Source organism: Fistularia commersonii, chromosome 9, assembly GCF_037954325.1.
Source record: "Fistularia commersonii isolate RoL2024-O1a breed Wild chromosome 9, RoL_Fcom_v1.0, whole genome shotgun sequence".
In the NCBI taxonomy this organism is placed as follows: domain Eukaryota; kingdom Metazoa; phylum Chordata; class Actinopteri; order Syngnathiformes; family Fistulariidae; genus Fistularia; species Fistularia commersonii.
In genome coordinates, this window is record NC_141292.1 from 7079885 (window position 1) to 7107625 (window position 27741).

A 27741-nucleotide genomic window follows, 5' to 3' on the forward strand; every position below is an offset into this window, starting at 1 on the left:
GGTGATACACTGATAATATCAATTGTATAGTTTAAACGACAATTCATATCTAATATTTCTAATAATGCATTTAATACACATTGTATTTTAATAAATGATGGGTCTATGCTATAAAGTCTGTTTGGGAGGTATTTGAATTTAGTAAATAGCAATTTACGATTGGTATCATCCAATATGGCAGCCGCCTGTGACCCACGAAGAGGAATACTAGCACGTTTAAATTTGTGATAGCATTTTTTTTTCTTTTCCACTTATTGAAATTATGTGGATTAAGTTATTGTTCATTGTGGGTTTTTTTTTCTTGCTTTTAAAGCAAATAAGGCAATAAGCATATCATCACTACCTATCCTGAAGGGATGATAAACCAGGAGGTGGTGATGTTGCAGCGCTGTAGGTTCAGCGGGCCATTGTAGGTCAACGTTACTGATTAAACTGTATTCAGCAATGAAAGAATAATAGCAATTGTGATTGTAATAATAGTAAAATAATCATGGGAGATAATAAATAAATAAATAAATAACTAAACTAAAATTAAATTAGGGTTTTAACACAAGACCTAAGGTAGGTTCCATTTTATTTAACACAGTGTTGGATCCGCCACGTGTTCTTGTGAGTTTTCTATGATACTGTCCATTGTTGATAGAGCAGTTTCAAGAAATTCAAAACAAATTAGCTTAAGGGTTTAGTCATATACACATTAAAGGCAAAAGGACAACATTTCATAATTTTGAAAAACTCAAAGCAATGTATTCTTTTACAAAAAACACAAAAGCGGTGTGTGACCTTGCTCTGTTAGAAAAATAAAAGGGTAACCTTGTAGTGACATAATTTTTCTCCTTAAAAAATGCAGTTGATTGTTTAAAAAAGGAGTATCTTTATTTTTTTTGTTCCCCATTTATCTTTTTTTGGCAATAGAAATTCATACTTAAAGAAAGTCATATATTGACAGGAAAATTACCCTTGTCATTAATTAAATATGAATAATCAAGGGACAATCTCAAAATCAGCTACAACGTGCACAAAGTTATCAAGATATTATTTCAATAACAACCCAAAAGCTGTATAGTAAAATTATAGTCATATTGTCAGATCAGTGATGCTGTTTTTAACACTAATTTTGAATTCAACTCTTCCTTATTTTTGTGGAGACACGGCATACTGTGTATATTTTATTTTGACATTAAAATAGCTAAGCCCATGAAGGGAAAAGCCGAAAGAAGAAGAAGAAGAAGAAGAAGAAGAAGAAGAAGAAGAAGAAGAAGAAGAAGAAGAAGAATAGGCTACGTAGATGTATAGAAAAATGTGCAAAATAAAAAAGTCCAATTTCATTGTGATATTAATTTCTCACATATTTTCTAGGCCTTGTTGTCAGTATGTAGTGTACGTATGCCATCTTGGTGATAAATACTGGTTTTGATGAATAGTATTCGTATAGAGTCATTCATTTTGAAAGGCAAAGCTGTTTTGAGACTTAAATAGCATGGATATTGTAAAATGATAAAAAGAAATAAGAAATGGTCCCAGATAAAGAACTTTCTTTTGGTAACTTCCAAGATAGATAAAGGGAAAGGAGAAATGGTCTGGGAAGGCCCCCCCACTGTTGCCTTGGCAACAACATCTCAGCCCATGCAGCTAAAGATTGCTTGCTCAGCCAATCAGGTAAAGGGCTTTGGATAATTTATGGTATCCTGCAAGGTGTATGCCTCTTTCTGGGTTTCGCTGTCTGTGAATTGTTGCAAACATACATATGCAGTTATAAAGCCAGTTTAGGATTATCCCTGCCCATTCTTAAATGTATTAACCAACTTCCAAACTGTTACTGTTTTGTGAGTGATGATAGGCTTGCCCCAACACAACATAGCACTCAGACTTTGATTTCCCTTGACAGGCAGCTAGGCACTCACAACAGATAGAAGCTCTTATATCTCCTTTGATTTATCCTTGTGTGCTCTTCCCTTTCGTTTTGGAAAATGCCTGGGGTGCCCCATCATCATTAATAAATGTCCCTGCTAAAACAGTTTTGGCACACACACAAAAAACCCCAGCTGGTAGGGATCAGACAGAGCTTCCGTCCTTGAAAGACAATTAAATAGGGAGAGGATTGTTTAAGACTTTTGATGTAAATTTAGTTATATTTAAGTGAGAGATTTTCTCTAAAATGTTTCAAACTGCGATTGCTCCTATTTGCATATCAAGTACAATATAATGGCATACAATGTGAAAGGAAAAGCACATCTTTTAACTCACTTTATACTTCCCAAAATATCTCAAATGAACAAGTTCATCAGAATTACCCTCTTTGTGTAGATAAAAGACCAACAAAGGATTTTTTATAGTGAGGATGTGAACCCTTATTGTTCATGTATTTTCTGTCTTTTCATGCCTCTGCCAGATCGTAATGACCTATACATAAAATGCCTCCTTATTCTCTCCTGCTTGGTACTGGTTTATCTGTAATTTTTCATCCATAGTTTTATCAACATCTACACCTACATATGTGTCTACATCTATATTCAGTGCTCCCTGCATTTATACTTGTTTGTTTTTGTTTTGGATTTCTTGGAGGTTTCATGACTCAGCACTACTGTCTGATGTTGCCTGGCCCTGCATACAAGTAAATGCTGACTGCAGCCTCAATGTTGTGCAGGTATTTCCAAACCAAGGGAATGCATTGTAGTCAGATTATGGTAATATCAGTGCTTATAACGTATTTCAAAGGTGCCACACTGTGGGTGACTTCAGCTACTCAATAAGGACAAAGACAAGTTACAGGATATAAGCCAAAAGTGCAGAAATTGATTGATTATTGTTTTTTTGATTATGTAGAAATCATTTTCTACATTCCATTTCAGACACAGTTACATCACTTGAGCTAAATTAAGAAATCGTGGTGTGTCCAGGTCTGGACTGTCTGGTTGTCTGGGACCCTTGTCACTTGCAACTAATCATCAGTGTCCATAACTGGGCAACCAAGACTGTACTCTATTATTTTTTTAAAGTGAGTTTGTGTTAAATCAGTGTGGGTGCATTCGAATTAACCCCTCAGTAAGATTGCTAAAATATCAATTTTTTACCCAATTTTCTGATAATAATTCCATTTTGCCTGGTCTTTATGCTCATTGCCAGGTTTCTGACGACTTATTTTCATTGAGTTTAGGTAACTTCTAAAATGTATTTTCTTATGGTAAATTCTTTGTAATTTACTCAATAATGTTGTAATATTTTCCCAATTCACATTTGTTTTTTTTAGACTTTTTTCATCTTTATGACATCTTTACTGAATTGGAAAAATAAACTATAGGCATTTTGGTAAAATCACAGAAAACAAAACAGCATTGCAGAAAGGAATAGCAAAGCAACATACAAAAAATGTTGTTGATTTAAGCGACCATCACTCTCATGATTGAGTTGTTTGGTCCACTAATTCTAATTTGCCAAGTCTAACTATTTGTCCCAAAAATAAATAGATGGAGAAAAATGCAATATTCAGAGTTACTCTTGATAAATGTAGCTTTTCATATCAGAATATTTTTTAATCAGAAAACAGTAATAATAACATACTTCATTATTCACATTTTTATTTGACCTTGTGTTGCATATTCACATGCTAAGAATTTATATTTTTAAACATTACTCATTATATGAGTCACTTTGTTCTATAATTGCCAATGAATGTATAACTGTGGTCTTCTGCATGTGTTGTGTGTCATAAGTACAGAGACACATAAACAGCTCAAGGTGTTGATCCAGAAGATTTTTTTTTTTTTGCAAATTGCAGCTTATCTTTATGCTCAGGCTCAGGAGAATATGTAGCTTTAATAGCATCAGGATACAGTTAAGCCACACATTTGTCAGATTGTAAAAAAACACAGATGTTGCATATCAAGTAATGAGACAAGAGCAGTTGAGTTTATTGTTTTCACAATTGATTTTTATTGTGGTTGTATTTTGAATGTTATTTAGTAGTGTTTTTTATATCAGACTCTCCATATGGATTGAGGAAATATTGCACACAAACATCAGAAAGCACTAAGGAATACTTTCACTTGAAACTAATTGCTACAGGTTACATGTGGGTTTGGGAAAGGGGAAGAATGGATGCAAGATCACAAGACAACTATACCACACACAGCTGCAGATAAACATTATTACATTTCTCCCATGAGAAACATTAGGAGAAAAAGGCAGAAGAGAGTGATAGATAGTTAGAGAGAGGCAGAGTGAGAGAGAGAGAGAGCAAGAGAGAGAGAGAGAGAGAGAGAGAGAGAGAGAGAGAGAGAGGATAAAGCAAGACAGATTTTAGTTGAAGAGAATGTTTGTTCTGAGTTGCTGTTTTTTTTGTTTGCTGTTTTTTATTGGTTTCTTTTTTTTGTTTTGTTTTTTGATTATCCGTGGTTATGGTGTCAGTTCCCTTGTGAGAAATCTGAATCATAGTGGTATTAATAACACCATAGTTAAGACATATCTGGTGAGTTTAAATAGCCCAAAGCCTGTCTTTATAGAGTTGGTATTTGTTAAATGTTCTTCCAGAAGCTGGCCTGTTGAAGTTGAACTGTACGGTTTGGTATGCGTCACGTTGTGTGTTAAAGTGTCGAGTTTTGGGTTACAAACATTTGTCTAAAACACTCCACTCACCCCCAAATCTGCATGCTGCTCCCGTAATGACTGTAGTTCTAACAAACACTGTTTTCTTTCCATTCTGGCTCATATATACTCATATCACCCTGAAAATGTGCAGTGTACTGCACCTGAAAAACCTTTAGTTTTATAATGACAAAGTGGGCTGGCACCGCTGGATTGTTCTATAGGTCTTGACACAACTTGCAGTGCTAATAAAACGCTCCTTAAATGAATTTATTTTGCCTACATAAAGTAGCCCTATTGTTCTTAATGCAAGTGTGACTAAAAACAAGAAAGAAAATCCAGATGTTCATGCAAATGTATTCCGTCCACCTACCTGCCACAAAACTATTTATAATTACAGTACAATGCTTTAGAAAAACAAGATGTTTCAAGTTTTATGAAAATATCCTGCTTCACCAGTTTCATTATGGAAGGAGGCTAGCTCCTGGGTGCTAATTAAAACAAAGGTTTTTACATTGAAAAATAATTCAAAGCATATCAGACAGCATTTGAAACTAAAACCTTAAAAAATAACTTACTTTATGGAAAATGATAAGATTTTACAGTTGAGACAGAGGCAAGGAAGCACATTCTAAAAGTCTTCTTTTGCACAGTGTGAAAGGCTATCTAGATGAAAAAAAGCTAATAAGTTAAACTTAATGCATTTTTGTCCATCGACAAAAACGTAAAGTAAACAAAACACAGCACAGCCACAAAGAAGAGTATTACACTGGTCAGGGCACTCTGATTTGCCCAGGATGCTCATGAAGTCAGACATCATAGTTATGCTAACAAATGATTAATAAGCCTTCATTAGAGTCTACCATCATTCATTTTGTAAGAACCCTTTTTAGGGGGGCTGAACTCTTATGCGTCATGGGTTTAAATGTATACATTCAATTATACATCACAATAAGGCAAGAAAAAAAAGTTGTTTTTTTTCTTTTCCTTTGGTGTGGATATCCGCCATTGTGTAAGACAAAACCAACTGAGGGGGACAGCTTACCTTGAGGACTGTTAAATCGATCAGAGGATCTGGCACATTTTGATTTGGGGGTATAGGTGAAATTCAGTTCATCAACAAAAATATAATCACAACTAGGCTGCTATTTGGTACCAAACCTCTTCTGAAACAATCATTTTCTCTATATTAACAATGCCGAGGACATTTTCCAATTTGTGATTCAATCAGTTGTTGCTCTAAAAATGGACCTTCTGAAAGTTGACTTGCATTGTTTCTTGAAGATATCAACTATGAAGCTATGGGGCTAATTTATGTGTTAGAACACTGAAGGAACTAATTTATGTTATGTTTTGTTTTATGAAAAGTGCTATACAAACTGAATTATTTTATTGACTAGGTGATTAATCTAAATTCAGCATGCCTATGAAGATTCTTATTCATGGCCATCCACTTAGAGTTGAATAAGACAAAATCAGTATACTTCATTACATCAGAGGTTAAATTTTGTCATCACACCTCTACAACCATGTCCAGATGCCTGTTGTTCAAACTTCTATTTGATTGTATTTAAGTTAATGAATATTCAATGTTTGCTCATGTATTATGCTACATTAATTTGTTATCCTCCTCGTACAATTTCAGGTCATTATGCTTCCTGAAACACTCTCGCCTGAGAGGTTTACATCTCTATCTTACAAGCTGGGAAGGACTCATCCTGCATAACAACAGTGCTGCTGCTGGCCAGAACCATGATGTTCAATTCCTGCTGCTTGTCGTGGGTCTCCTGGTACCATTCTCTCATCACATCAGTGTCATGGGTTGGTATCAAAGTGACCTGATACCAGAGAAGAAGAAGTCTCTTAGATGGGGATTGAGATTATCAAATAAATCACAAAAAAAAAGCATTTCCTGTACGAATTTGTGGATGTTACCAGTATGTGTTTAATTAAAAGTTAAAACAAGAAGTTTCTGTGTAACGTCTTTCTCTGTAAATATCTCATATTACAACATGGACACCTGTGGCTTATTGACTAGTGCGGCCTATATATGTACAAAATACAAATATATTTATTTATTTATTTTCAGGCAGTGCGGCTCATATTCAGGTGCGCTCAGTAGTCTGGAATTATGGTAAACATTGAAGGCAAAACTTATAATATTGCCTCTTTTACACAATGACCGTTACTATATTCAAATGAGGTTATTTTCTTGTTAAAAATCATTTTTGTCAAGAACATTGTAATGATCTAAATGCACAGAACCTTGCACAAACATTTAAAAATGGTGTTGAATGCATGCTAGGCATGTAGGTGCTGATCAAAACAACATCATAACAAACTCAGGTGGTGTCATCAAAGTTTAGTTTGGTAGATCTCTCCTAACTTTTCCTTCAAGGCCCCACTATCAGGAAATGTGGATTGCCTGTTTACCAACAGACTCTAACGGCATTATCATATCAGAAAATGATAAATGAGTGTTTGAAATTGTGAACAAAAAACAAAGTTGTGTAAATGGACCTGTATGTCTTTCCACCAATGGCTTACTTTCTACACATGTAGAATTCTATTCTGCTGTCCACATTACTTTTTGTTGAGTCCCTTGCAAGTCAGATATTTGTGAGTTCTAACAAGTCATTAGGCATCTGTCAAAACACAGTGTCATTTCAAAATTTTAAAAGCAAGAAAGAATATTTAATGATTCATGGACTCAATAAAATAGCATAATGCTTTATGCAATTTGTACTCGGGCAGGAAAAATGCACCAGCTTCTGGTCTTAACAATCATGATCTCCGTATGCACCAGCCATTAACTGGAAAATCATGTTTACTTAGTTGAGCTAAGTCTTATGACATGTACATTTCATCACACAATATCATATCACCTTGTATTAAGCCTGTTTTTTTGTTTCGTTGTTTGCTTTTTAAAGTAACCTTTTCAAGTTAGCTGAAATTAGGTTATTAATACTAACCAGTTAGCATGGCATATTATGGCATAATATCTCTATCCTAAGTACATTTTCACCATCTTCCTATTAAAATGAAAGAAAACTAAATGTTGTCATACAATGAGAAACCAATGAAAAATAAAGAATTACATGTTGGTTTTGAAAGTGAATAACACATTATATTCACAATCCTTGAAACTTACCTGCATACTGTTTCCCCATTGGGCTTTTCCTTCAAGCAGAGCATCAAGGACAGCCCTACTGGGCTCCTGAGCTGTCTGGTCATTACCACTGACCACATAGTAAGCGGATCTCACTCGCTTAAAGAACTCAGCATCCACATTCTTGGCACTGCAATGATTAGGAATATAAACCAAATCCATATACATCGGAGGACAGTTGGGTAGAGATGCCACAACTGCTGTCTTTCCATTGCCTGTACCTGAGAATTAAGAAAATAAAAACCTTTTACTCTCAACTGATGACTGAATAAGATTAAAAATTAGCACCACATCATGTACTCACCTGAGGTGACATTCTTCACACCTTTGGATGCAGAGGTATTGGTTGCATTTTTGGCATCTTTCCCTTCTCCAACACTTTTCTTGGGGGAGGCTGTCTTTGCGTCCCTCACTTTTGACAAACCACTTTTTCTGGCTGGTGATGAAGACTTTTTAGAGATCTTTTTCTTCTTGGCTTTTTCTTCTGTATTGGCATTATCACGATTTTCTTCAGCTTTGAGAGCCTCTGGATCAACCATGCAGACATCGTGGTGGCCTGCAGATGGAGCAGAGTCCCTGAGTGCCACTGGTGGAGGATCAGCATGCCTGTACGTTAGGGTTCTGTCAGTAGGAAGAGTCTCAGAGTCATCCTCAGAATCAATGTTAGCATCTGCTGTAATGGAGGGGCACTCCTCTGTTCCTGGTGGAACATCTGAATCGGTCTGTGATGGTGCAGACTCACTAATAGATGTTGGTGGTGTTTCCTCACATTGCTTGGAAGAAAGCTTACCTCCTGGGGGTGGAGGCCCACCTCCAAACTTGGCAAGAGGCTTTTCCTCTTCTGAGGTAGTCTCTTCCCTGACAAAGTATTCAAGAGGGTTGGGGTTGATGAAAGACGGTGACAGCTCTGTCTTAGGATGACGGTATTCGCATGAAGTGACTAAGCAGAGGTCAACATCTGTCTTAGATGGAGCTGAAGGGCTTCTGCTATTTGAGTCTGGGTCTTTGAAGCCACAGGCAGAATTGTAATTGTATGGATGTGAGGAGAGAGGTAGATCTGAGGGGGAAGCATCTTTAGGGCTTACAGAGGATTTAGCATCAAACGTAGAGTCTTCGCATTTAAATGGGTTGGTCTCCTTTGGTGGGGAAAGTTGTCCTTCTTTTGAAAGTTTCAAAAAGGATGATGGAGAAGTTGTGTCAGGTGATTGGGGTGATTTATCACATTTCTGTGTATCAAAGCTACTGGCAATGAAGCCAGCTGATGGGGAAATTGGGCTTGTGTGATCTTTGTCCATGGGGTGTTCAAGAACTGGGGATTGCTCTTTGGAATGAGGAGAATCAATAAGAGAATCTGCCTTTGAGAGAACTGGGGACCTATCTACCTGCTCAACAAAACCAGGTACCATTTCTGTCATTTGGCATGGGGTTGTGACAGAGGGAGTTGACTGAGAAGTATCTGATGGGGTCACAGAGGTGGCAAGAACTGAATCATGTTCTTCAAAAAATAAAGGCTTCTCCAGTGTAGCTCTGTACTCCTTGGAAGGTTTAACTTCTGGTGCATCTGAAGGGCTGAAGTCTATCTCAGTTGGGCCGTTCTCTCTAGCATGTGAGCTGTTTCCAGCAGAAGGACGCTCTGGAGATTGCTTACTAAAATCAAGCGCTAGTGAATGGTCAGGGGAATCTTGGCCAAACTCTATTGACATGGTAGAGTGTTCTGGGGATTTTATGTCACTCACCTCTGTTCTGCTTTTGGACTTGGGGGAGATGTCTGGGGAAATGGACATTGGCCTGGGGCTATCTTCCTTGGATGGAGAGCCTTCAGCCTCATGGAAGGTGGTTGGGGTCTGAACCACAGAAACTGAGAGAGAGTCATCTACTTCTGTTGAGTGAGGAGAGCCGACCTCAGCGTGTAGGGAAGGAGAGTCAGTAGTTGGCTCAGGTAAAGAGCTTGTTGCCAGGGAGGCAGTGGATGCTGAAGCTAAATGTGAAAACATATCTTCTGCCACTACTTCCTCTAGAGGCGTGCCTGACTTGTCGGATGTGGTTCCCTCTGAAATTGACATTTTACTTTCTTCTTTAAAAGATGTAAAAGGGTTTATGTCTGATTCATGTTTGACCATTGGCGTGGAGAACAAGACAGAGTGGTTGTTGTCTCCAGTTTCCTTGCGTATATCAAATGGTGAACTTTCCTTCTTTGTTGTTGGGGAGTAAGGTTCAGCTGAGGGTATGTATTTTGGAGATGCTAAAGGCGAAGAACTCTCTGGTGCGGGTTCATCTGGCTCTGGTGTATACCTGTTCGAAGAGTCTTCTTTATCACTTGTGACCTCTACAATAATTGGACCGGGTTTTTTGTCTTCTGATCCAGGTGGCAATATTCCTGTTTTTTCATCAACTGGAGACTGATAGTAAGGTGTGTGACCAGAGGATTGAGGGGAATTGGTCCCTTCTAATGTCTTGTCATCTGGGCTGACGGAGGACTCAGCTGCTGGTCTTGCACACCCAGCTAGTGTGGTGGACAGTTCAACTGGAACAGCGAATTTAATCTGAGAATCAAATTTGTCCTTGGCGTCCACTGAGGGAGATCTGACTAAAGGTACAGTTGTTGATGTTGAACTGATACAAACTGATTCTGTTTCATGCTTATCAAATGGCTCTTGGGCTTTGACCAACCCTTCTGTTTTTCCTTCATAAGAGAACTCTTTACAGAATTTATCCTCCTCTAATGATGATGGTGGTGATATTGTCGAAGCAGAGTGGTTGTAGTCCTTCCCTTCTGTAGCATCACTTTGGGAGTGGCTGGACCGTGGTGCATCTTGAAGTGGGGACAGGCTCTTTTTGTCAAACTCTCCAGATACTGACATACCAAGTCTGCCAAAATCCTGTGAAGGAGATTCAGCCTCATCATTTGCAGTTTCATCGCTCATTATTTCCCTTGGTGTCAACATTTCATCCATAGGAGTGGGCACACTGGAAATTTCAATGGTGGACTGTGTGTGGCCAGAGGTAACAGTAAATTCCTCTGGAGGCTCATCTCTGTTCTCATCATCTGAAGTAGCAGTACCCTCGAAGCCTATTGGTAGCCTTTCATCGTGAATAGATGCAGCAGGGGAAACAGGTGATGACACTTTGGGTGAAGCTGATACAAACAGACTCTCCTTTTGTCTTTCAATTATAAGTTGATCTTCATTTTTACTAGCAACATATTGTTTTTCATCAGTGTGATCATCTAACAGCAGATGTCTATCCAGGCGTTCATCTTCACAAGGTGAAGCCTCTTTATCTGATTGAACTCTTGTTGGATCATACACTTCCTCGGTTTCACCTTTCTCTTCATAATCCCCTCCTTCAGATGTTTCCTCCATCACAGTGCCCTCATCTTCAAATTTCTCACTTACGCTTCCGTTGAGTTTTCCCTTCAAGATTTGTTCTTCTGGGGTTTCTCCACTGTCTCCTTCAGCTTCAGTTGTGGTGATACCCTCATCCACAGACTCCAGTGCTTCAGGAGACTCCTTGGTCTGTATTATTTCTTTACAATGAACCAACACAGCCTCTTCTTCCTTAATTTGTTGTACTGTTGCATCATCCTCTACCACCTCTTCTGCTCTGAGCTCCTCAAAATCCTTGGTGAGGTCCTCTGGTGTTGACATCAGGGATCTCTCTATTTCTGGATCCTCTACAACAGCAGTAGTCACTGCAGCAGTGGCAGCAGTAGCAGCAGTAGCTGCTGCTGCTGCTGCTGCTGCTATCTGTTTGGCACTATCTGACTTTGTTTCCTTTTTGGCCACCTTTATCTTCCCTTTCTCTTTTAACTTGGATGGCGTTCCGAGGTCTTTTTTTGAGGAATCATCTTTTTTCTGTGACTTTGGTTTTGGAGCTAAACCTTTATCCTCACCAACAGATACCTTTTTTGTGTCTTTGGAGGACTTTTTAACATCTTTCTTTATTTCCTTCTTTTCGTCCTTTCTCTCCTTCATGGGAGAATCTCTCCTGACATCCTTTTTCACTACTTTCTTTGTTTCCTCTTTCTTAACCTTTTCATCTTTTTTGCTTTCTTGTTTGGGTGCATCATCTTTCTTAACTACATCTTTTTTAACGTCCTTTTTCTTTTCTGTGGAGATTTTTGTGTCTTTCTTGATAATCTTGTCCTTTTCAGTTTTGGATTTTATCTCAGATTTCTTTTTCTCTGAGGTTTCAGTTTTGCCTGTTTGCTCAGCCTTTGCCTTTGAATCTTTATCCAGAGCCTTTGGTTTTTCCTTTTTCAGTGGGGCCTTTTCTTTTTTCTCCAGCTTCTGAGTTTTTTCATGTGATGAATCTGCCTCCATCTTTGCCTTTTCTTCTTCCTTTGAATCCTTCTTGACAGCTTTGCTTGGTGATGGTTTTGGAGTAGACTTTAAGCTCTCTTTGCTGTCTGTTCTTTGTTTCATCTTTGCTTGCTTCATTGCTGGTGTGGATGGCATATTAGAGGACATTTCTTTTTGAGTAACAACTGGTTGCTTTAAGAAGTCCAGGTGCTTTAGTTTTTCTAAACCTTCAAAGATGTGATGTTGGGTGGCATTTCCAGGGAAGAGAACACGCACAACCTTATCTGAGAGATTTGCAGGGTGCCACACAATCAGAGACGAGACAGAAGTCAAGTAAGAAACTGGGAACTCACATTCTTTTCCATTTGGCATCAGAATTGAAGTAACATCTTTTTCACTCCCTGTCCACTGCTTCATAAAGTGTTGCATCTCCTTGCTGTTCTTTGATGGATTAAGTACATATATCTCAAGTTTCCCCACACCCATTTTTTGAAACAGTATAATTGGTTCTATGGTGTTTCCAACAGACCTTTGCAAAGGCTCTATTCTCAGATTTAGTTTTGTCAGGAATTGCTGTGTGGATACTGCCTCCTCAATGTTCCTCCGTACTCTGTAACCAGGCTCAGAATTATCCAGATTTTCAGGAAGATTCACGAACACAACACCGATATCTGGTGAAATCATATTCTTCACCCAGTCACTGTTAGCGGTTGAGCCTTGAGATTGTTCTTCCTCAATTTCTGCAATCTTTCTTTGCAGCATGCTATTGATACCAGGCAGATTGTCATCTCCAATGTGGGTGAGGAGAATGGAGTCTACCCGGTCCAGATGTCTTACCAGCTTCCAGAAGCAAGACTTTCTATCTGAGCCACCGTTTATGAGCATGTTGAAGCCATTGACAGCAAAGAGAGCAGAGTCACCGCGGCCACCAGGGAAAATATAGCAGCATGGTTTTGAGAGTTTGAGGAATCCACCTGAAGCTGGTGGTTCCAGCATGTCAAAGGGTGATGGGATCTCAACTGATTCAGAGAGATATTCTGTAAACTCTGAGAGCCCCTCCATCTCAGGGAGTATGAATGAAGAGTTCAGCTTAATGTTAATAAATTCTTGCAGGTTGTGTTTGTCTAAGTTGGAGTTTTTCCAGTCTCCTTGATCAGGGCAGGAGAGTGTCAGGTTGGCTTTATTGGCTGGGTGAATGGTGCTGAGTAATTCACCGATCTGGGTATTGGAAAAATGGAGGCAATTTATTTTCCAGCCAGCTTTAGATGTTAATAAAATATAATATACAATGGAATTAGTAAAGAGATCCATATATGCAAATTATGTGTGCTGTATGTTTAACAACTTGTAAATGTTAATTATGAAGAATTCAAAAAACATATTCTAATTACAGATTAAGTACTACAGTATAATTCATATCTGAGGCTCTTATGTTGACTCACCTCTTGGTCAGTGAATATGTCTATGAACCTGGTAAAAGAGAAAGACCCAGACTGGAGAATTAGCTCCCCTGTGTTTTCAGAGCATTGTCCAGACAAAACCAGAAGCTTGTGTCTGGCAGTATCGGAGATCATCAAACGGACCTAAAACATGGACAGAAAAATATAATTTTCCATGTTAAAACATAATTCATTTTGCACTCTGTGTCATTAGCAATATTAGAATATTAGAGGACATTTCTTTTTGAGTAACAACTGGTTGCTTTAAGAAGTCCAGGTGGTTTAGCTTTTCTAAACCCTCACAGATGTGATGGGTGGCATTTCCAAGGAAGAGAACTTACACAACCTTATCTGAGAGATTTGCAAGGGGCCACACAATCAGAGAAGAAACAGCCTGCTTATGACGCAGGATGCACAAAATCTAATGACATCAACAATCTTAAAGAAATAGGATATGAAATACTGAATGTTCCATGTCACTCTAGTCCATTAGCCTATTTTGCTGACCACTTTTTAATAAGTGTCTCTTTATCCTGTCTATGCTTTTCCTTGGTCCTTTTTTGTACTTCAGATTTACGCCATAGTTGGCCAGGTCAGGTTTGCTACATTATGAGATATTGTTAATCGGCAGAATGAGTGCTAAATGGCTAGAGGATGGAATTTGAGCAGTGACACAAGACAAAATCCCATGCCATCGAGTATGCTGATATAATTATATGCACAGTGCAACAATGCAAATGTGTCCACTAGGCAGAATCAGATAATTCCAAAAAACCTCAGCCTCAATCTTTTGTTCTAATAAACTAACATAATTTTGAGAGCAAAGAGAATTTGTTAACAGAGAAGAGAAGAAGCCACAATAGCTATGCTTGGTTGTTAAAAGTATATTTAGTATATTCAACCAATTTAATAATTTGCAAGAAGAAGTTTTGACATTTACTTGTTAAAAACAATAGACAACATAATACATGCATAGAATTGTGTTTGAGAGCATTATCTGGAGTTGTGTCATGATATTTTTACTGTAAAAATAAGTAGTGGCTTCAAATTTAATTTAAAACTGTACAGTAAAATACTTATTGTGAAGGTAGACAATGCACCATTTAATGCTCAGTTTTGATGAACTTGGTGAAAGCATGGATCTCCTCAGCAATTGTTATTCTAACATTGACCAGAACAATAATCTATACCCTCAGTGATGAAATGGAAGGTTAAAGAGAAAAACAAGAGTAAAGAGACATGATTAAATCGTTATTAAAAATGCATTTTACCTCAGTGCTGACTGTTTCATCTGTGGGGTTGATAAGAACCACTGTCTCCAAAGCAATGCTTTTATGATGAAGAATTCTCTGCCCTGAAAAAAAAAATCAGCTAAAAATTAGTGATGGCAATTCACATAGCCAAAATCAGGGCAGAAGATTATATTACTGATTTAAAGAACACCACTAATGACAAGTCAACCATGGGACCAAAAACAGTATATCAACAACAGAACATGCCTTTTTATATTCTTCAAAGTTTATATTAAAACCATGGGCAGGGTATCTTCTTTATATCTTCGGGCAACTGGTCAGAAATCCCGAGGATGGGAGAGATTACGGATTACTGATTTCTTAAAAAGGAGTTTAAGACCTTGCGACTTGTCCGGCTTTTGATTTTACTTGTCCTTTTTATTTATTGTCTGTTTATCGACATATTTAAGACAGTTTTTCATATCATTTTGAATGTTTCTGTGTTTATCTGTTCACCTCTGTTCTCATGGCTCTCTCTTTTGTGTTTTATGTTTTGCTTTCGGCATCACTTAGTTCAATACACGTCCTTATTTCAAGTATTTTACACTTGTATTGTGTCATTGCAGCCTTTCATTATCTTTTATTCTTTTATCCACGATTTGAAACTCATTGTTTTTTATTTATTTTGACCTTATTATTTTGGGTTTTTAATGCATTGACACAGTTTCCTTCTCCATGTCTCATATTGCATTCTCTTCGTCTGTAGTTTGTGTGTGTATGCGTTTGTGTGTTTTGTGTTTGAGGGGTTAGAGGTGTCGGGTCAGGCTGGAGGAAGGATAGTTCAAGTAATTTATTTATTTTTCACAGAGCACTTTGAATTGCATTTTGTATTAACTCCTTCTGCATTGTTGACATGTTTTATTAATCCTTGTTTTGTTTTACATTTGACAAAATACTGATTACAAAGTCATGATCACTCACTCTGAAATTCATCATCTAATTCATTCAATACAGACGGTCTGGCATATCCAACACAGTTGTGTAAATGTTGATGCTCTCAGTAGAGCTCTTTATCTTGGAGATGAATAGGAAATCCCAAGAGATGGAGGTGTAGCAGCCTACTGCCTGACTCCTTATTTCAAGTATCATCTAATCCTGCAAAGCATCATTGAGATTAGTTCTATGGTGTTGCATTTAGAATCAGCTGTCTATGAGCGGTTCTTATGCAATTAAAAAGCAACTACAGAACTTTTGCTCGATTCCCTAATGAGTGGATTATTACCGCGAAAAAAAACAAAGAATCTGTTATTTAGACATATTTAAGATGATGCAGAATGTACAAGGTGAGTGGTGATTCAGAATATTGGATGTGGTATGAAAGCCTACTAAGGGCCATTTTTTAACGACAGCGTTACCTTGAATACATAAATGGAAAACAGCAATTTGTTTTCCTCATTTGTATGTTTTTTCAGGGAAAAAAATATATCATTAATCAAATGGGCAACTTTTAGATTATCTAATGTGCATTCTATGACATCATTAAAATGGGAATGTAAAAGACATTACATCTTCAAACGAATACAGAGCGCAACACTTATTTTGGTAAGAAAATTAAGATATGTTATTCTGTAAGCATGATTTAAGTCAGAAATTGTAATTTTGTTGTATATTGAATTGAAGAAAAAAACTATTTAAAACAAAACAGCAAAACAAAGACTAAACTGGCAACAAAGGGGACAATATTAGAATATGTTTCACTTAATCTGACCTTTACACTGTTCAAATTGATATTGTCATTTTCTTAGGATTGGTCAATTACAACGCGAGTTCTATTTAACACAATATCTTCAAATAAGACATTGGCTTCACAGGAAATGCTGATGGAATTAACTTTTTTTAATTTCGGAAAGTTACTGTGTCATCTTTACATTATTCTTTGAATAAAGTCCCCTCAGGACTTGTCATCAAGATGAAATATCAGCTTGTATCAATAAAAGTTTTATGTGATAAAATGTAATCTTTTTGTTCATTCATTGTGAAAATCATATTAATTTTGCAGATTGCACTTTTAATAATCTACTGTATATAATGCTGTTATCAAATAAAGAGAACAGAATTCTAAAAGATGAAAATCATATAAGGCTTGTCTCGCTTCGCATCTCAGTTCAAAACCAAGACAAAGATGTCACACAGAAAATAAATGAAGAATGGGCTGTGGCTTGTAATCAATACTAGATTTTAGATCATTGATTATGGTAATGTATATGTGTGCTTGAGTCTCTTTGGAGCCATTCTGTGATCTACTTGACAACACAGTGACAGGATATATGAAGCCTTATTCAAATCAATCCTGGGATCTATATTTGTTTCTTCTCCTTATCTCATTCCTTACATAAGTCAGTTTAATTCTCTTGATTAGGGTTTTTGTTTATATCAATCAGTTTCTTTAACCATGAAAACAAACAAAAAACAATCACAGTAAGTTCTCTGTGTGATTCCAGGAGGAAAGAGGTCTTATTCAGCCATAGACCATTGGAATGACTGAAACTTCATATAGAAATTATATTGGAACTCATTGAATGTGTTCATTTAAATGCAACCAGGCATAAAATGACAAGAAAATCCAACTAGTGTATTTGCACAGTTTTGCCAAACCTGCTCCCCTGACTCACACCGATCTCCTTTCAAAATGGAGTAAATGCAAAAGCAAACAGACCGTCCTTAAATGGAGGATTTACCAATATCTAACACAGCTTTGTGCCATTAATATGCAAAACATGCAAGTGAATAATGATTATCTTCTCTCCATACCTTCTAGACCTTCACGCACATCTGTTGGGGCAGTGAAAGCTACACTCTTGATGACATATCAGCATTTTATTTTCTGAACAGAAAGATCAGCTGTAATTTTAGTATCCAGGCTTTGACAACTATGTCATTCATTCATACTATTCCCCCAAAGACAAAAGGAACATTGAAATTCTTCAAGCTGATTTCACATATAAATGTTATAGCAACAGTCTTCCAAAATTTTCCAGAAAAATATCATGCTTCATGAGCAAACCTCCCTTTATCCATAGACACACAGCAGACCAGTCAAACATTCTTATATCTCTATTGCCACATTGTCTATTCCCACTGTTGCTAATAGTACGAAATTAGTGATGATTATGTTTTTACATCCACAATTTACATTTAAAAGTAGTTTTAAAAGGAAAACTACATGGATTAAAAAGATCGGCGGAGATTAAACCTAATATTGTTTGGTTCCAAAGAGGAAACTCTAAGGTAGCATCACTGTATTGATATATCAAGTCCAAATATTAACTTGTTTCTTATTAACAATTGTTATGCCTCATAACACTGGTAACAGAAATAATGCCTAAATAAAATACATTTACAGAATTAACTTTACATATATACATATATTACATATATACTGTATATAAGACACTCCTATTCCTGAAACTGGTGTTATAATTTTACTGGGTAACGCTAAATTGCCCAGATATACTTGCACATGAAGTTCAAATTGAGAGGAGGGAGCCTCATATCGTGTGATTCTGCAGCAGCTGCTGGGCTTATTCCTTCATACATATTTCATACATATTTCATACAGCACATTCTCATCACAGAGCACAGACCCATTAACCCTGCCACTTCTTCCCAAAAGGGATGTCACTCTGTGTGGAAATTCAGTTACTCAGGGTAGTTAATCGTGATGTGGCTTGTATACAGTAAAGGTACTGGACCTTAGTATCCTGAAGAATTCAATGTGTATAAAAAGAATAACTCTGAGGTTTGTTCATTTTTATAAAAAACTCATCAACCCTGCAACCAAATGCTGCAACTCATCTAATTTTGAGATGTTATGAAGTTGTAATGAAAATATTTTTTAAATTTTATGCTGCATAAGTTAATATTGAGGTCATCGAGATATATTCTGAATCAAAGAGAACATAATAATAATAATAATAATAATAATAATAATAATAAAAATAATAATAATCATTATTATTATTGTTATTATTCATAATGATAATAATGGCATTCTTTCATGTAAATATAAATTTGAGTTCACAAATGTCGTAAAGGTCAAGATCTTTGCTTCAATTTTGATGTGTACCTTTGCATTTTCAGTTACCTAAAGGGAATATTTCCCATTTTATTTCCCACATTAGTATTTGAACAGTCTCGGTTCCTCATGAAGACAACTAATATATGGTACATTTTTGTCTTTGTCCTCATTTCACAAATAAAAACAGCTTTGCCCTCAGGAATCGGCAGTCTTACATGACTGAAAGAACAGATCTCAGCAGGCTGTAATATGACAGCACAATCAATCACTGTAGCCATCCTGCTAATGCCTCTGTAAACAAGCCGTAGCTGTGATTGCTAACTTAATACAAAAGCATCTCGTGTGTCTTTGTCTCCTCTGTGTGCTGTGCCCTGATTTACAATCTTTACTTCCCAGCTGATGAAGCTTAAAATTTTGCAGGTCTGGCATACAGAGGACCAACCTCCACTACATCACAAAGTGAGTGAACTTGTCAGGAAAATGTCAGATTGTTCAGTGGAGCTTGCTTGACCCTGACAATTACCTCTATCAATACGAATGCCTTAAAGCCTCCCCGCTGCAGGAGGCAAGGTAATGTGACATGCACCACTGAGCATTCTCCTTCTGGCTGAATAGGAAGCACAAGACTGGTATAGATGATTGTCACAGAGTGAACCACACAAGAGAACATTGATGTGGATGGCACCACACCAAAAATAGATTGGTTGAGCAGCTAAACTCAGTGCATCCCTCCTTGTGCATAAAAAAAAAAAAGATCTTGCATAATTAATAGGCTGAGCTGCCTGATTGGAGACCATGTACATGTCAGCACTGTGCCCTTCCCTTTCCGGTCATCTCAGCCTGTACCTTACAGTCAGTCCCCAATGACTTTTAGTAGGACAGATGAGGAGCTTTTTCAATCTCATTTTGTCAGTGTCCGTACAGAAATTGGAATAAAAAGGAAACTGGCAAACATTACAACACTTCCAGTTTCAACATAAATTGAACAGGATATTGTCATTTCACCGCCAAAAAAGTCCTAATATGTAAATCTTATATTTATGCACAGACAATATTATACACAGAATTGGCACTGCTAGTATTATCAAGGAACTACTTGAAAATGAATAAGACATAATGAAATTTTGAAAACACCTGCTGGGAAAGTTGTCAGAGATAAATAGAAAATTTTCCAAAGGTTGGCAAGGAATGACAGTAAAGACATCAAGAAATTAAATGACTATGTGCAATGTGTACACAAGTAATTGGATAAAATGACCAGAGAGGGATATACATTTAGATTCTTGTATTTATATTTATATTTAGAATTACTGAAACATAATTTGTAAGAGCTATGGTTCGGTAAATGGTATATTTACCACCATAAATGAGAAATAAAAAAACATGATGGGATATAACAATAACAGTTATATGATATTTAATATTGCCTATCCCTTGGACCGCTGGCCCTGATAGTTTTATTTATTATGATGTGATTCAGTCAATCGAAGTATGGTAGTTTGCACTAGTTTGATCCCGGCCTTATTGATCAATATAGTACCTATAACCTAACATAAATTGTTATTCATTGCAACTGAATTACAAATGTATAAATTTACATCACATTTTTAAGTAACGTAAGGGTCATCTTTCATAACTGCCTATCTAAAGTGATGCCATTGACAAATTGGTAGGTCTGTCTTTTCAGTCAAATAAAGGGTGCTATATTTTTTGCCAGTAAGTATTTTCATTTTCCTTTCATTCACTCCCATTCATGAAAAATATCAAGAGCATCAGAAAGACACATCACACAACAGAATAATTTATTTATTGGTGTCATTGCAAGTCTTAATTTCTGTTGACCATCATCTGTATAACTGTGACCACCTTGAATAGATTTGGCATTTAGCAAGTGTTTCTGGACTCTAAAAACCTGGTAGGTTTTAAGATCGATTGCTATCTGGAGTGACGACAGTGTGCTCGGAAATCTATAAACCAAGTATCACATATCCATTTGTGAGACTACGGGTCTCCTGTTTTGTCTCCTCTATATTCCTCCTCGCTGTGGTGCATGCTTCCTGAACCAGTACAACTGAGCTGGAGTAGAGTGATGGATGGCAAGACATTTATCAGATGGACAGATAATTAGATTAATCCTCCAATATTGTTCCACTTGCCGCTCTCTGCATGCAACCCTAACATGAGTCAGCCCAAGGTAAAGGTGATTTCAGTCACCAGCAGGTAACCCAGACCCTAAACAAGTGTTTCTTATCTTATCATTATCATTATTATTGTTGTTATTATTTTTTCTTGATTATTCACTCGAGGCACAAACAGAACACTAAGGCGATTCATATATGATCTCTACAGATTGAAGAATTATTCACTTGCTGAAATATAGAGAGAAGATTTACAATTTTGAAATGTGCTTAGTACTGAGTGTTGCTCTTTTAACTATAACATGATTGCTCCAAAAATCAATCTAGTGTTGTATATCTATGAACCCCTGACCTTGAAGTTATGTATTTTGTTTGTCAGAAACAACAGCAGACCAACATTACGTAGTAGTATTTTCACCTCTCTGTTATCCTGTTATAATTTTATAGGTTTGAAATACATTTGTTTCTGCTATTTATGTGCAGTCTTTTTTTACTTCCTTGCTCGCTGCCTTCTTGTTTGCCTTTCTCTTTCCCCCTTTCTCCTCAAGCCCTTCCCTGCAGCCTCTCAGTTCCCCGCCCTTCTTTATTCTCAAGGAGTGACACTTGCCATTGGGGATTCTCCTTCTGATAATTACTCCCAAATCAACTGTGCATCTACTATTGGGTTGCAAAGCAACAAGGGAGTGGGGGCTGGTTAGATGGAAAGAAGAGTGGAGGATGGGGAAACTGCAAATACAGGTCTGTGGCAACATTTGTTGTCTGAATCTATCCATCATGCGACTAAGCAAGTGCTGAGCTCCTCTGCTTGTACCCCATATGGAGCCGAACCAGACAGAGGCTTTTACTGCTGCTGGCTGTCAAGGCCATGCTGCCCGCTGACAAACCACATGCTCTGCCACAATGGATCTGTTCCATTTTCATGGAGCGCCTCCTTTATCTTGCAACTTATAAAAAGTACAACTGCAGCTAAATTATGGGAGTCCACATTAAGGGAAATGTAATACAATTCCAATGTATGCTTTGCAGAGCACAGTGAATTTGTTGAATTTCACAGTGGTGAAGAAACAGACACAATGAGGAACTTTTTAATCAAATTAAAATAATTCACATTTACCTTTGACATCTGAAGAGAAACGAGCAGAGTGTCTGGACACAAACAGTTTAAGTTCCTGGTCCAGGTTGCAGTCAAAAAGGTTGGCGTCCCATGAGCGTATCCCTGTAATTAAAAAAAAAATGACAAGAAATCAAATCCAAGAAATTATAATGAACAGAAAATGTAAAAACAGATCCCCACTGATGCTGGATTTACCGTGCACATATGGAAATAGATATCTCATCTTAAGTTAGCAACATTTTTGAGCTGCAGTTAAATACCACTGCTTTTGACTTATGTTGGATGCTTTGTAAAAGCAAGATGGACCATATGTCAGGCAATATTAAAAAGGCGTTGGTCAGACATTGGACCCAGGAGTTAATCTCTAATAAATGTGCAGTTTAACTAAAGACGGAGGACATTCCTCTAAACCCTGTTCACGTTTGAGTTTTGACATGTGATGCACTGTAGTGGTAAAGGAAAGAACTGTTCCGGATATAAACTTTTAACTTTGAAAAAAAACCTCTGTCCTTTTGTATTGCCATACAACTCATTTGTTTCACAGTAAGGGCTGTAGCTTTCACTGATTGCTTGTCATTTAGGGGTACGCAGATGTTACATTTATTTTGGAAATGGTAAGTATCTAATACAAGTAAATCATGAAATACATAAGAAATTATAACAAAATATTGCAAGCATTCAATGTCAAACTGTGTTAACTTTAAAGTTTATATACATTTGAACTAGACAGTGTTTTGGTTGACAATGCAATTTAAAAAGAACAAAATATCACCCTGAGCCTTTGTCAGTATTCAGAATTAAATTGTACTCTTTAGATGTCCCAAAATTCATGTTAAAAAAAAGTATACCACAAAGTACGATGTCTTAATGTTGAGGGAATAGATATAAGGCAAAATGGTTAGATATTTGGCACGTAAAATATTGATCCTGCCACAAGTTGATATCTGCTGACAAAGTCAGCCGGTAGATATATTGGCCGGGGCACTTAGGGAGAGAGTATATAATGAATCAATACTAACAGCAGACAGGTCAGAACTCTAAATGTCCAAAGTCTACCCCAGACATTTATCCATTTGATCGTTTGTTTCTGGCTCAGTGGAAAATAAAGTGGACATGGAGGAACTTGTGATGGGTTTGGCATGAGCGTAAAAATCCATAGTAGGAAATATCTATATCTCTTTCGCCAGTGGCAAGACACAGCGGTAGCCTCCACAAAGCTGAGTCATGGTCGTATCATCTCATCTCCATAGCTCTATCAACTAATGCACCTAAAAGATACATTAATGAAATTGGGCACAGAAAACAAAGTCAAATCTGCGGCAATATCAGGTTTGTGTGTACTCCAGGTATACTTGTATAAAGAAAGTGAATTACAAGGGTAGACTGAAAACAAAGGGTGGGGCAAAAAATTGGAAAGAAAGATCATACGTGATAAACTGAGGGGCTTGTGTAATACATTTAGTGTTTAACCCATAAATACACAAAGAAAATGAACTAACACAAACAAGGTTAGGCCGCACAAGCTGAGGAAATCTAAAATGGACTCTCTTGATTCTGTATAAATTTGAAATCATCGTTAACGATCATGATATGAACATAAATGTCAGAACTGAAATACCAAGAATATAGTTCCAGTCTTGCTGTTTGCCATATTTAGAAGAGAAGTAATAGTCTACTTAAATCATGCGCTGATGGAATGGGACCCTTTCATGTAAAATTTAATCAACATAGGGATAAACCCATGTCTGCAAGCTACAGTGACAAACGGCACGGCAAAAATATAAGCATGGTTTGTGTAAAAATATGAAAAATATGAGAACATACCAAATTTAAAAAAAGAGAACAGGATAAATATCATAAACTAATCAAGACAAATGTCTTTTTTTTTTTTTCCTCTCCCCTGACCGAACAATCGGTTTATAGAGGAAACACAGCAGAACAGGCCTGCATCTGGAGCGCTTCAAAAACGCCCTGCTTCGCATGAAATCCGGACCTCGGTGCTTTCCGTAGGGACCGCAGTGCGGATCGAGCCACGCCCACTGGCCGGTGCGAGATGAGAGCTGGATGCGGGATGACGATGATGATGGAGACAATGTTTCCAGAAAAGGAATTATCATCATCGGATGAACCGCCATTAATCTGATTCGAATTGGGTGTTTGACGTCGCAGATTCAAAAAAAATAGAGGACACGTCCTAGCCCCCCCACACCCTTCTCGAAAACCAAACACAGGCCAATAAAAAAAAGGGGCTTTCCGGCTGCAGTGGGGCTGCATTGTTGACGCATCGTCCACATTTTATGCTGAATCATTGCCTCCACGTTCACAACATAGGGCCTTTTCGCCTCAATGACGGTTAAAAAAAATAATAACACCACCGCTGACAGACCCAGCCTGCTAGGACGGACGGGCGTGGGAAGTGCGTTGAGACCAACCTGTGGCCGTTTGACTGGGAGGGGCTGCTCGGCTCCATCACTTCGACTTCCACACTGCGCTCAAGCATAATGTGATGACGTTGAAAACAGGTGCATCAACCCTATTTTCACTTCTGCGGGGAACTTATTAGCGTGAACCCCGTGCCCCCTTTCCCCCCACCCCCACCCCCGGGGACTTACCTTTCTCTATGTCCGCAATGGCACACTTAAGGTGATCCTCCGATACGATCTCGCCGATGACCACGAGAAGGTAGAATTTGCTATCGATGAAGTGTTGCGAGGGGCTGCAGAGTGTCGGGGAAGCCCCTATGTTGGTTTCACCGCCTAAAGTCTCCATTTCTGCAGATTCTACCAGGGTGGCCATCCTCTCCTCTCCTCTGCTCTGCGTCCTCAGTCTGTGTCTGGAGTTACGCACAGGATCCCAACGACAGCCGCCTCCCTTTCTTCGCTGCAGTCGGAGCACCGGCTGGGTCCCCAGACATGCGAGTGGAGTCTTGATAGGAGTGGCCCCAGCTTTTTATACCAGCAGACATTGTGTCATCTTCGGTAACCGTGGAGGGAAGAGGGCGCCGTTTGTGTTTTTTTTTTTTTGTTGTTTTTTTTTTTTCGCACACTCACTCTACAGCTGATGTCATTTGCAACGAATCAAACGTCTCAGGCAGCCACCCATATTATTCTTTGTTCATATTCATCACTCGGTAAAATGAAGATAATCCGTTTGTTTCACAACGACAAAGCAGCAGACAGTCTTCTTTTTTTTCTTGCGAATTCATTTAGCTAAAAATAATAATAAAAAAAAAACTCAACAAAAAAAAACTAACAAACAGTAACACTGGGAAGAAAAACTTGACTGTCACCGTTTGGGAGTTTGTAAATAAAAACAAAGGAAAAACGACAATAAATTGCATTCACACAGGGATAAGTGAGATATATAATAGAATGAAAACTAGAAAGTAGTCTCTTGAAAAATCAGATAATCTTTATCTGAAGTGATCAGAAAAAGAAGGAAATCACCAAATATTCGAGAAACCTTTAAATCAGCCAGAAATGATTACAAATTAGATTAAAGATAAACAAGGACAACATTCGAAAGCAGTTTTAAGAGGTAATTTAAGGTAGACGTTTTCCAAGACTTATACTAGAAATTTTATTTGTCATTTAGTTTTACTGACATGCGCACATTATTCAACTACTCTTGTTTAAGAAAATGATAGTGATAATAGATTGGATTTAACACAAATGCATATTTTTATCTTTTTTTTTGGTTTATTAATGGTGTTTCTTTTCTCAGTGTATTTTTATTTTATATTTTTTTGGATTGCTGATAATTGGTATCATTATTTTAAACCTTCGATCCCCTACTTTTGCTCATGCAATTGTTTGTGCAATACTTTAGACTGCTGAATTCAATTTAAATGTACTCTAATAAAGCTTCCCTTACTTGAAATACAATATAAGTGCTAATGAAACCCATATTTTTGAAAACTAAAATCCAAATATGAAAAATGTGCTTAAACTTCATGTTATTCTTAAATCTATGCCACGTTTTTCAAAGTGATGTAATATTATACATTTGAATTACAAACTTCCAATAATCACTTACTAAAGCTATCAAAACATTTTTCTTACGTACTTAAACTCTTCCTAGAGTTTTTTTTTTAATGTAAATAATTTTGACTGATATCTATTTGGTGCAACATTTGTGGATGAATTGTCTTCTTCCAGAAACAGCTCAGGTTCTACATCTCTAGAGGCCAGTTCAAATGTACGTGTTCACATCTTTATCTAGGTCCACATGATGAACTAATTTAATGGCTAGAAAAATATTTCTCCCAAATTTTTCCTGTTAAGCTTAGATAATAAATATTCTCATTGGATTGTAATACAAATCTCTGTGAAATGTCATCATGACTATGAAATCGTTTTTTCGAGAGTATAAAAATGGTTTAACAGGGTCACAGTGACCTTGACAGTCATATAATAATCCCTCCATCCTTCAATCTGGATGCCCATTTTTGCAGAGATATTGAGATAGCTTTCAGGCATTCCTGAGATATAACATTCAGGAAAATGGTGGTGTCACAATTATTGCTACCTCCACCTTTGAACTTGACCATCAAAATCTAATGAGTTCCTTACAGTGCCTGGTAAAGTCATCGAAATACTGTCCAGGTAATCCTGGATAATGAGATAATGAGGCTGACTGACAGATGATTGATGGACAGCCTGAAAACATCCGGCCATCAGGGAGACAAACAAAGGAATGAAGGCTGAGCTAGCCATTTGTGGCTCAAGGGTTTTATTTCAACATCTGGGCCACTATGTACCAAGATCTTCCTCCTTCAGCATAAAATGTGTTTGGCCACTGACACTGCCATGATCCTATAATCAAATACGGAAATGGATATTACAATGAAGAATGAGTCAGTGAAATAGCAACAGCAGGCTCCTCCAATTCTTTAACTCTTACTCATCACTTGCAGCTTTTAACTAAAATCTGGAGTCCAGTTTGAAGAAATTACCCCTCAAATTTTATAAATCAGTCCCATCTACTCTGAAATTGAATCTGTATCCAATCAACAACTAGCTTATGAAAAGGTACATTGATTAAAGCTCTCTTTACAATAGCATATATATTGTACATTTCACATTGAATTTTAGGGAATTTAACAGCGCATATCAGAAGAATGAATGGGCAGCCATACATTTTTTTGAAAAGACAATGGATTAAATGTATGCAAAAATAAAGTGTAATTCGTAACAAATACGTAACCGTAAACATATCCATTGTATATCAATGAGGAGAAAGAAGATACAACAAGCATCCAGTATGTTGATGCATTGAATAAGAATAGGTTAAATTTGTTTTGCTCTGAATAGCATGGAGTCCTAGCATACAAAGAACATCAAAAGTGTGCAGTGCTTCCCCTCCCCAGAGATTAATCCAGCAGTTGAAACTTTGTCCCCTTTGAAAGCAAACACAAATCTGACAAACACAGCACAATAATAAGCAGACACAAACACTGTGGCCTGGTGGGGTGGGCTTGGTCATACTCCCCCCGAGGCCACGGGAGGTCATATCAAACATTCATCAAACCACTGGGCATAGAAGAAGGCATTAAAAATACAGCACCCTGTCACCAAAAGATACAGGGATGGATGAATGTATCTGCGTGTCTCTGTCTTCAGATTTTGATCATATACAGTGTTTTTCTCAAACCATTTTAATAATTCAGAGGCCTTAAATTCTTATG

At 37.4% G+C, this 27741-nt stretch overlaps 1 protein-coding gene and 1 long non-coding RNA gene across 2 annotated transcripts; one reads left to right on the forward strand and one right to left on the reverse strand.

The window, feature by feature from the left end:
• Window positions 1-65: 65 nt before the first annotated feature.
• LOC147231094 (uncharacterized) lies at window positions 66-6429 on the forward strand. The gene is made up of 3 exons (XR_015106592.1): window positions 66-409; window positions 2566-2647; window positions 6230-6429. It is a non-coding gene; the product is annotated as an uncharacterized LOC147231094 (long non-coding RNA).
• On the reverse strand, window positions 3910-27741 carry map1b (microtubule-associated protein 1B). Its single transcript, XM_086152217.1, has 7 exons — window positions 24668-27741; window positions 22056-22157; window positions 14765-14847; window positions 13497-13637; window positions 8058-13272; window positions 7736-7974; window positions 3910-6422 (listed from the first exon to the last, which is right to left on the reverse strand). The coding sequence occupies exons 1-7, from the start codon at window positions 24849-24851 to the stop codon at window positions 6267-6269; spliced, it is 6120 nt and encodes a 2039-aa protein (XP_086008343.1). The 5' UTR covers window positions 24852-27741; the 3' UTR covers window positions 3910-6266.

Bases quoted from the DNA above. Each gene is read 5' to 3' on its own strand.
- map1b (XM_086152217.1), bottom strand. From the start codon at position 24,851: ATGGCCACCCTGGTAGAATCTGCAGAAATGGAGACTTTAGGCGGTGAA. The intron at 14,848-22,055 runs GTAAATGTGAAT...TTTTTTTTTCAG, and splicing joins TTTCTCTTCAGATGTCAAAG to GGCAGAGAATTCTTCATCAT. The intron at 6,423-7,735 runs GTAAGTTTCAAG...CTCTGGTATCAG, and splicing joins AATGGGGAAACAGTATGCAG to GTCACTTTGATACCAACCCA.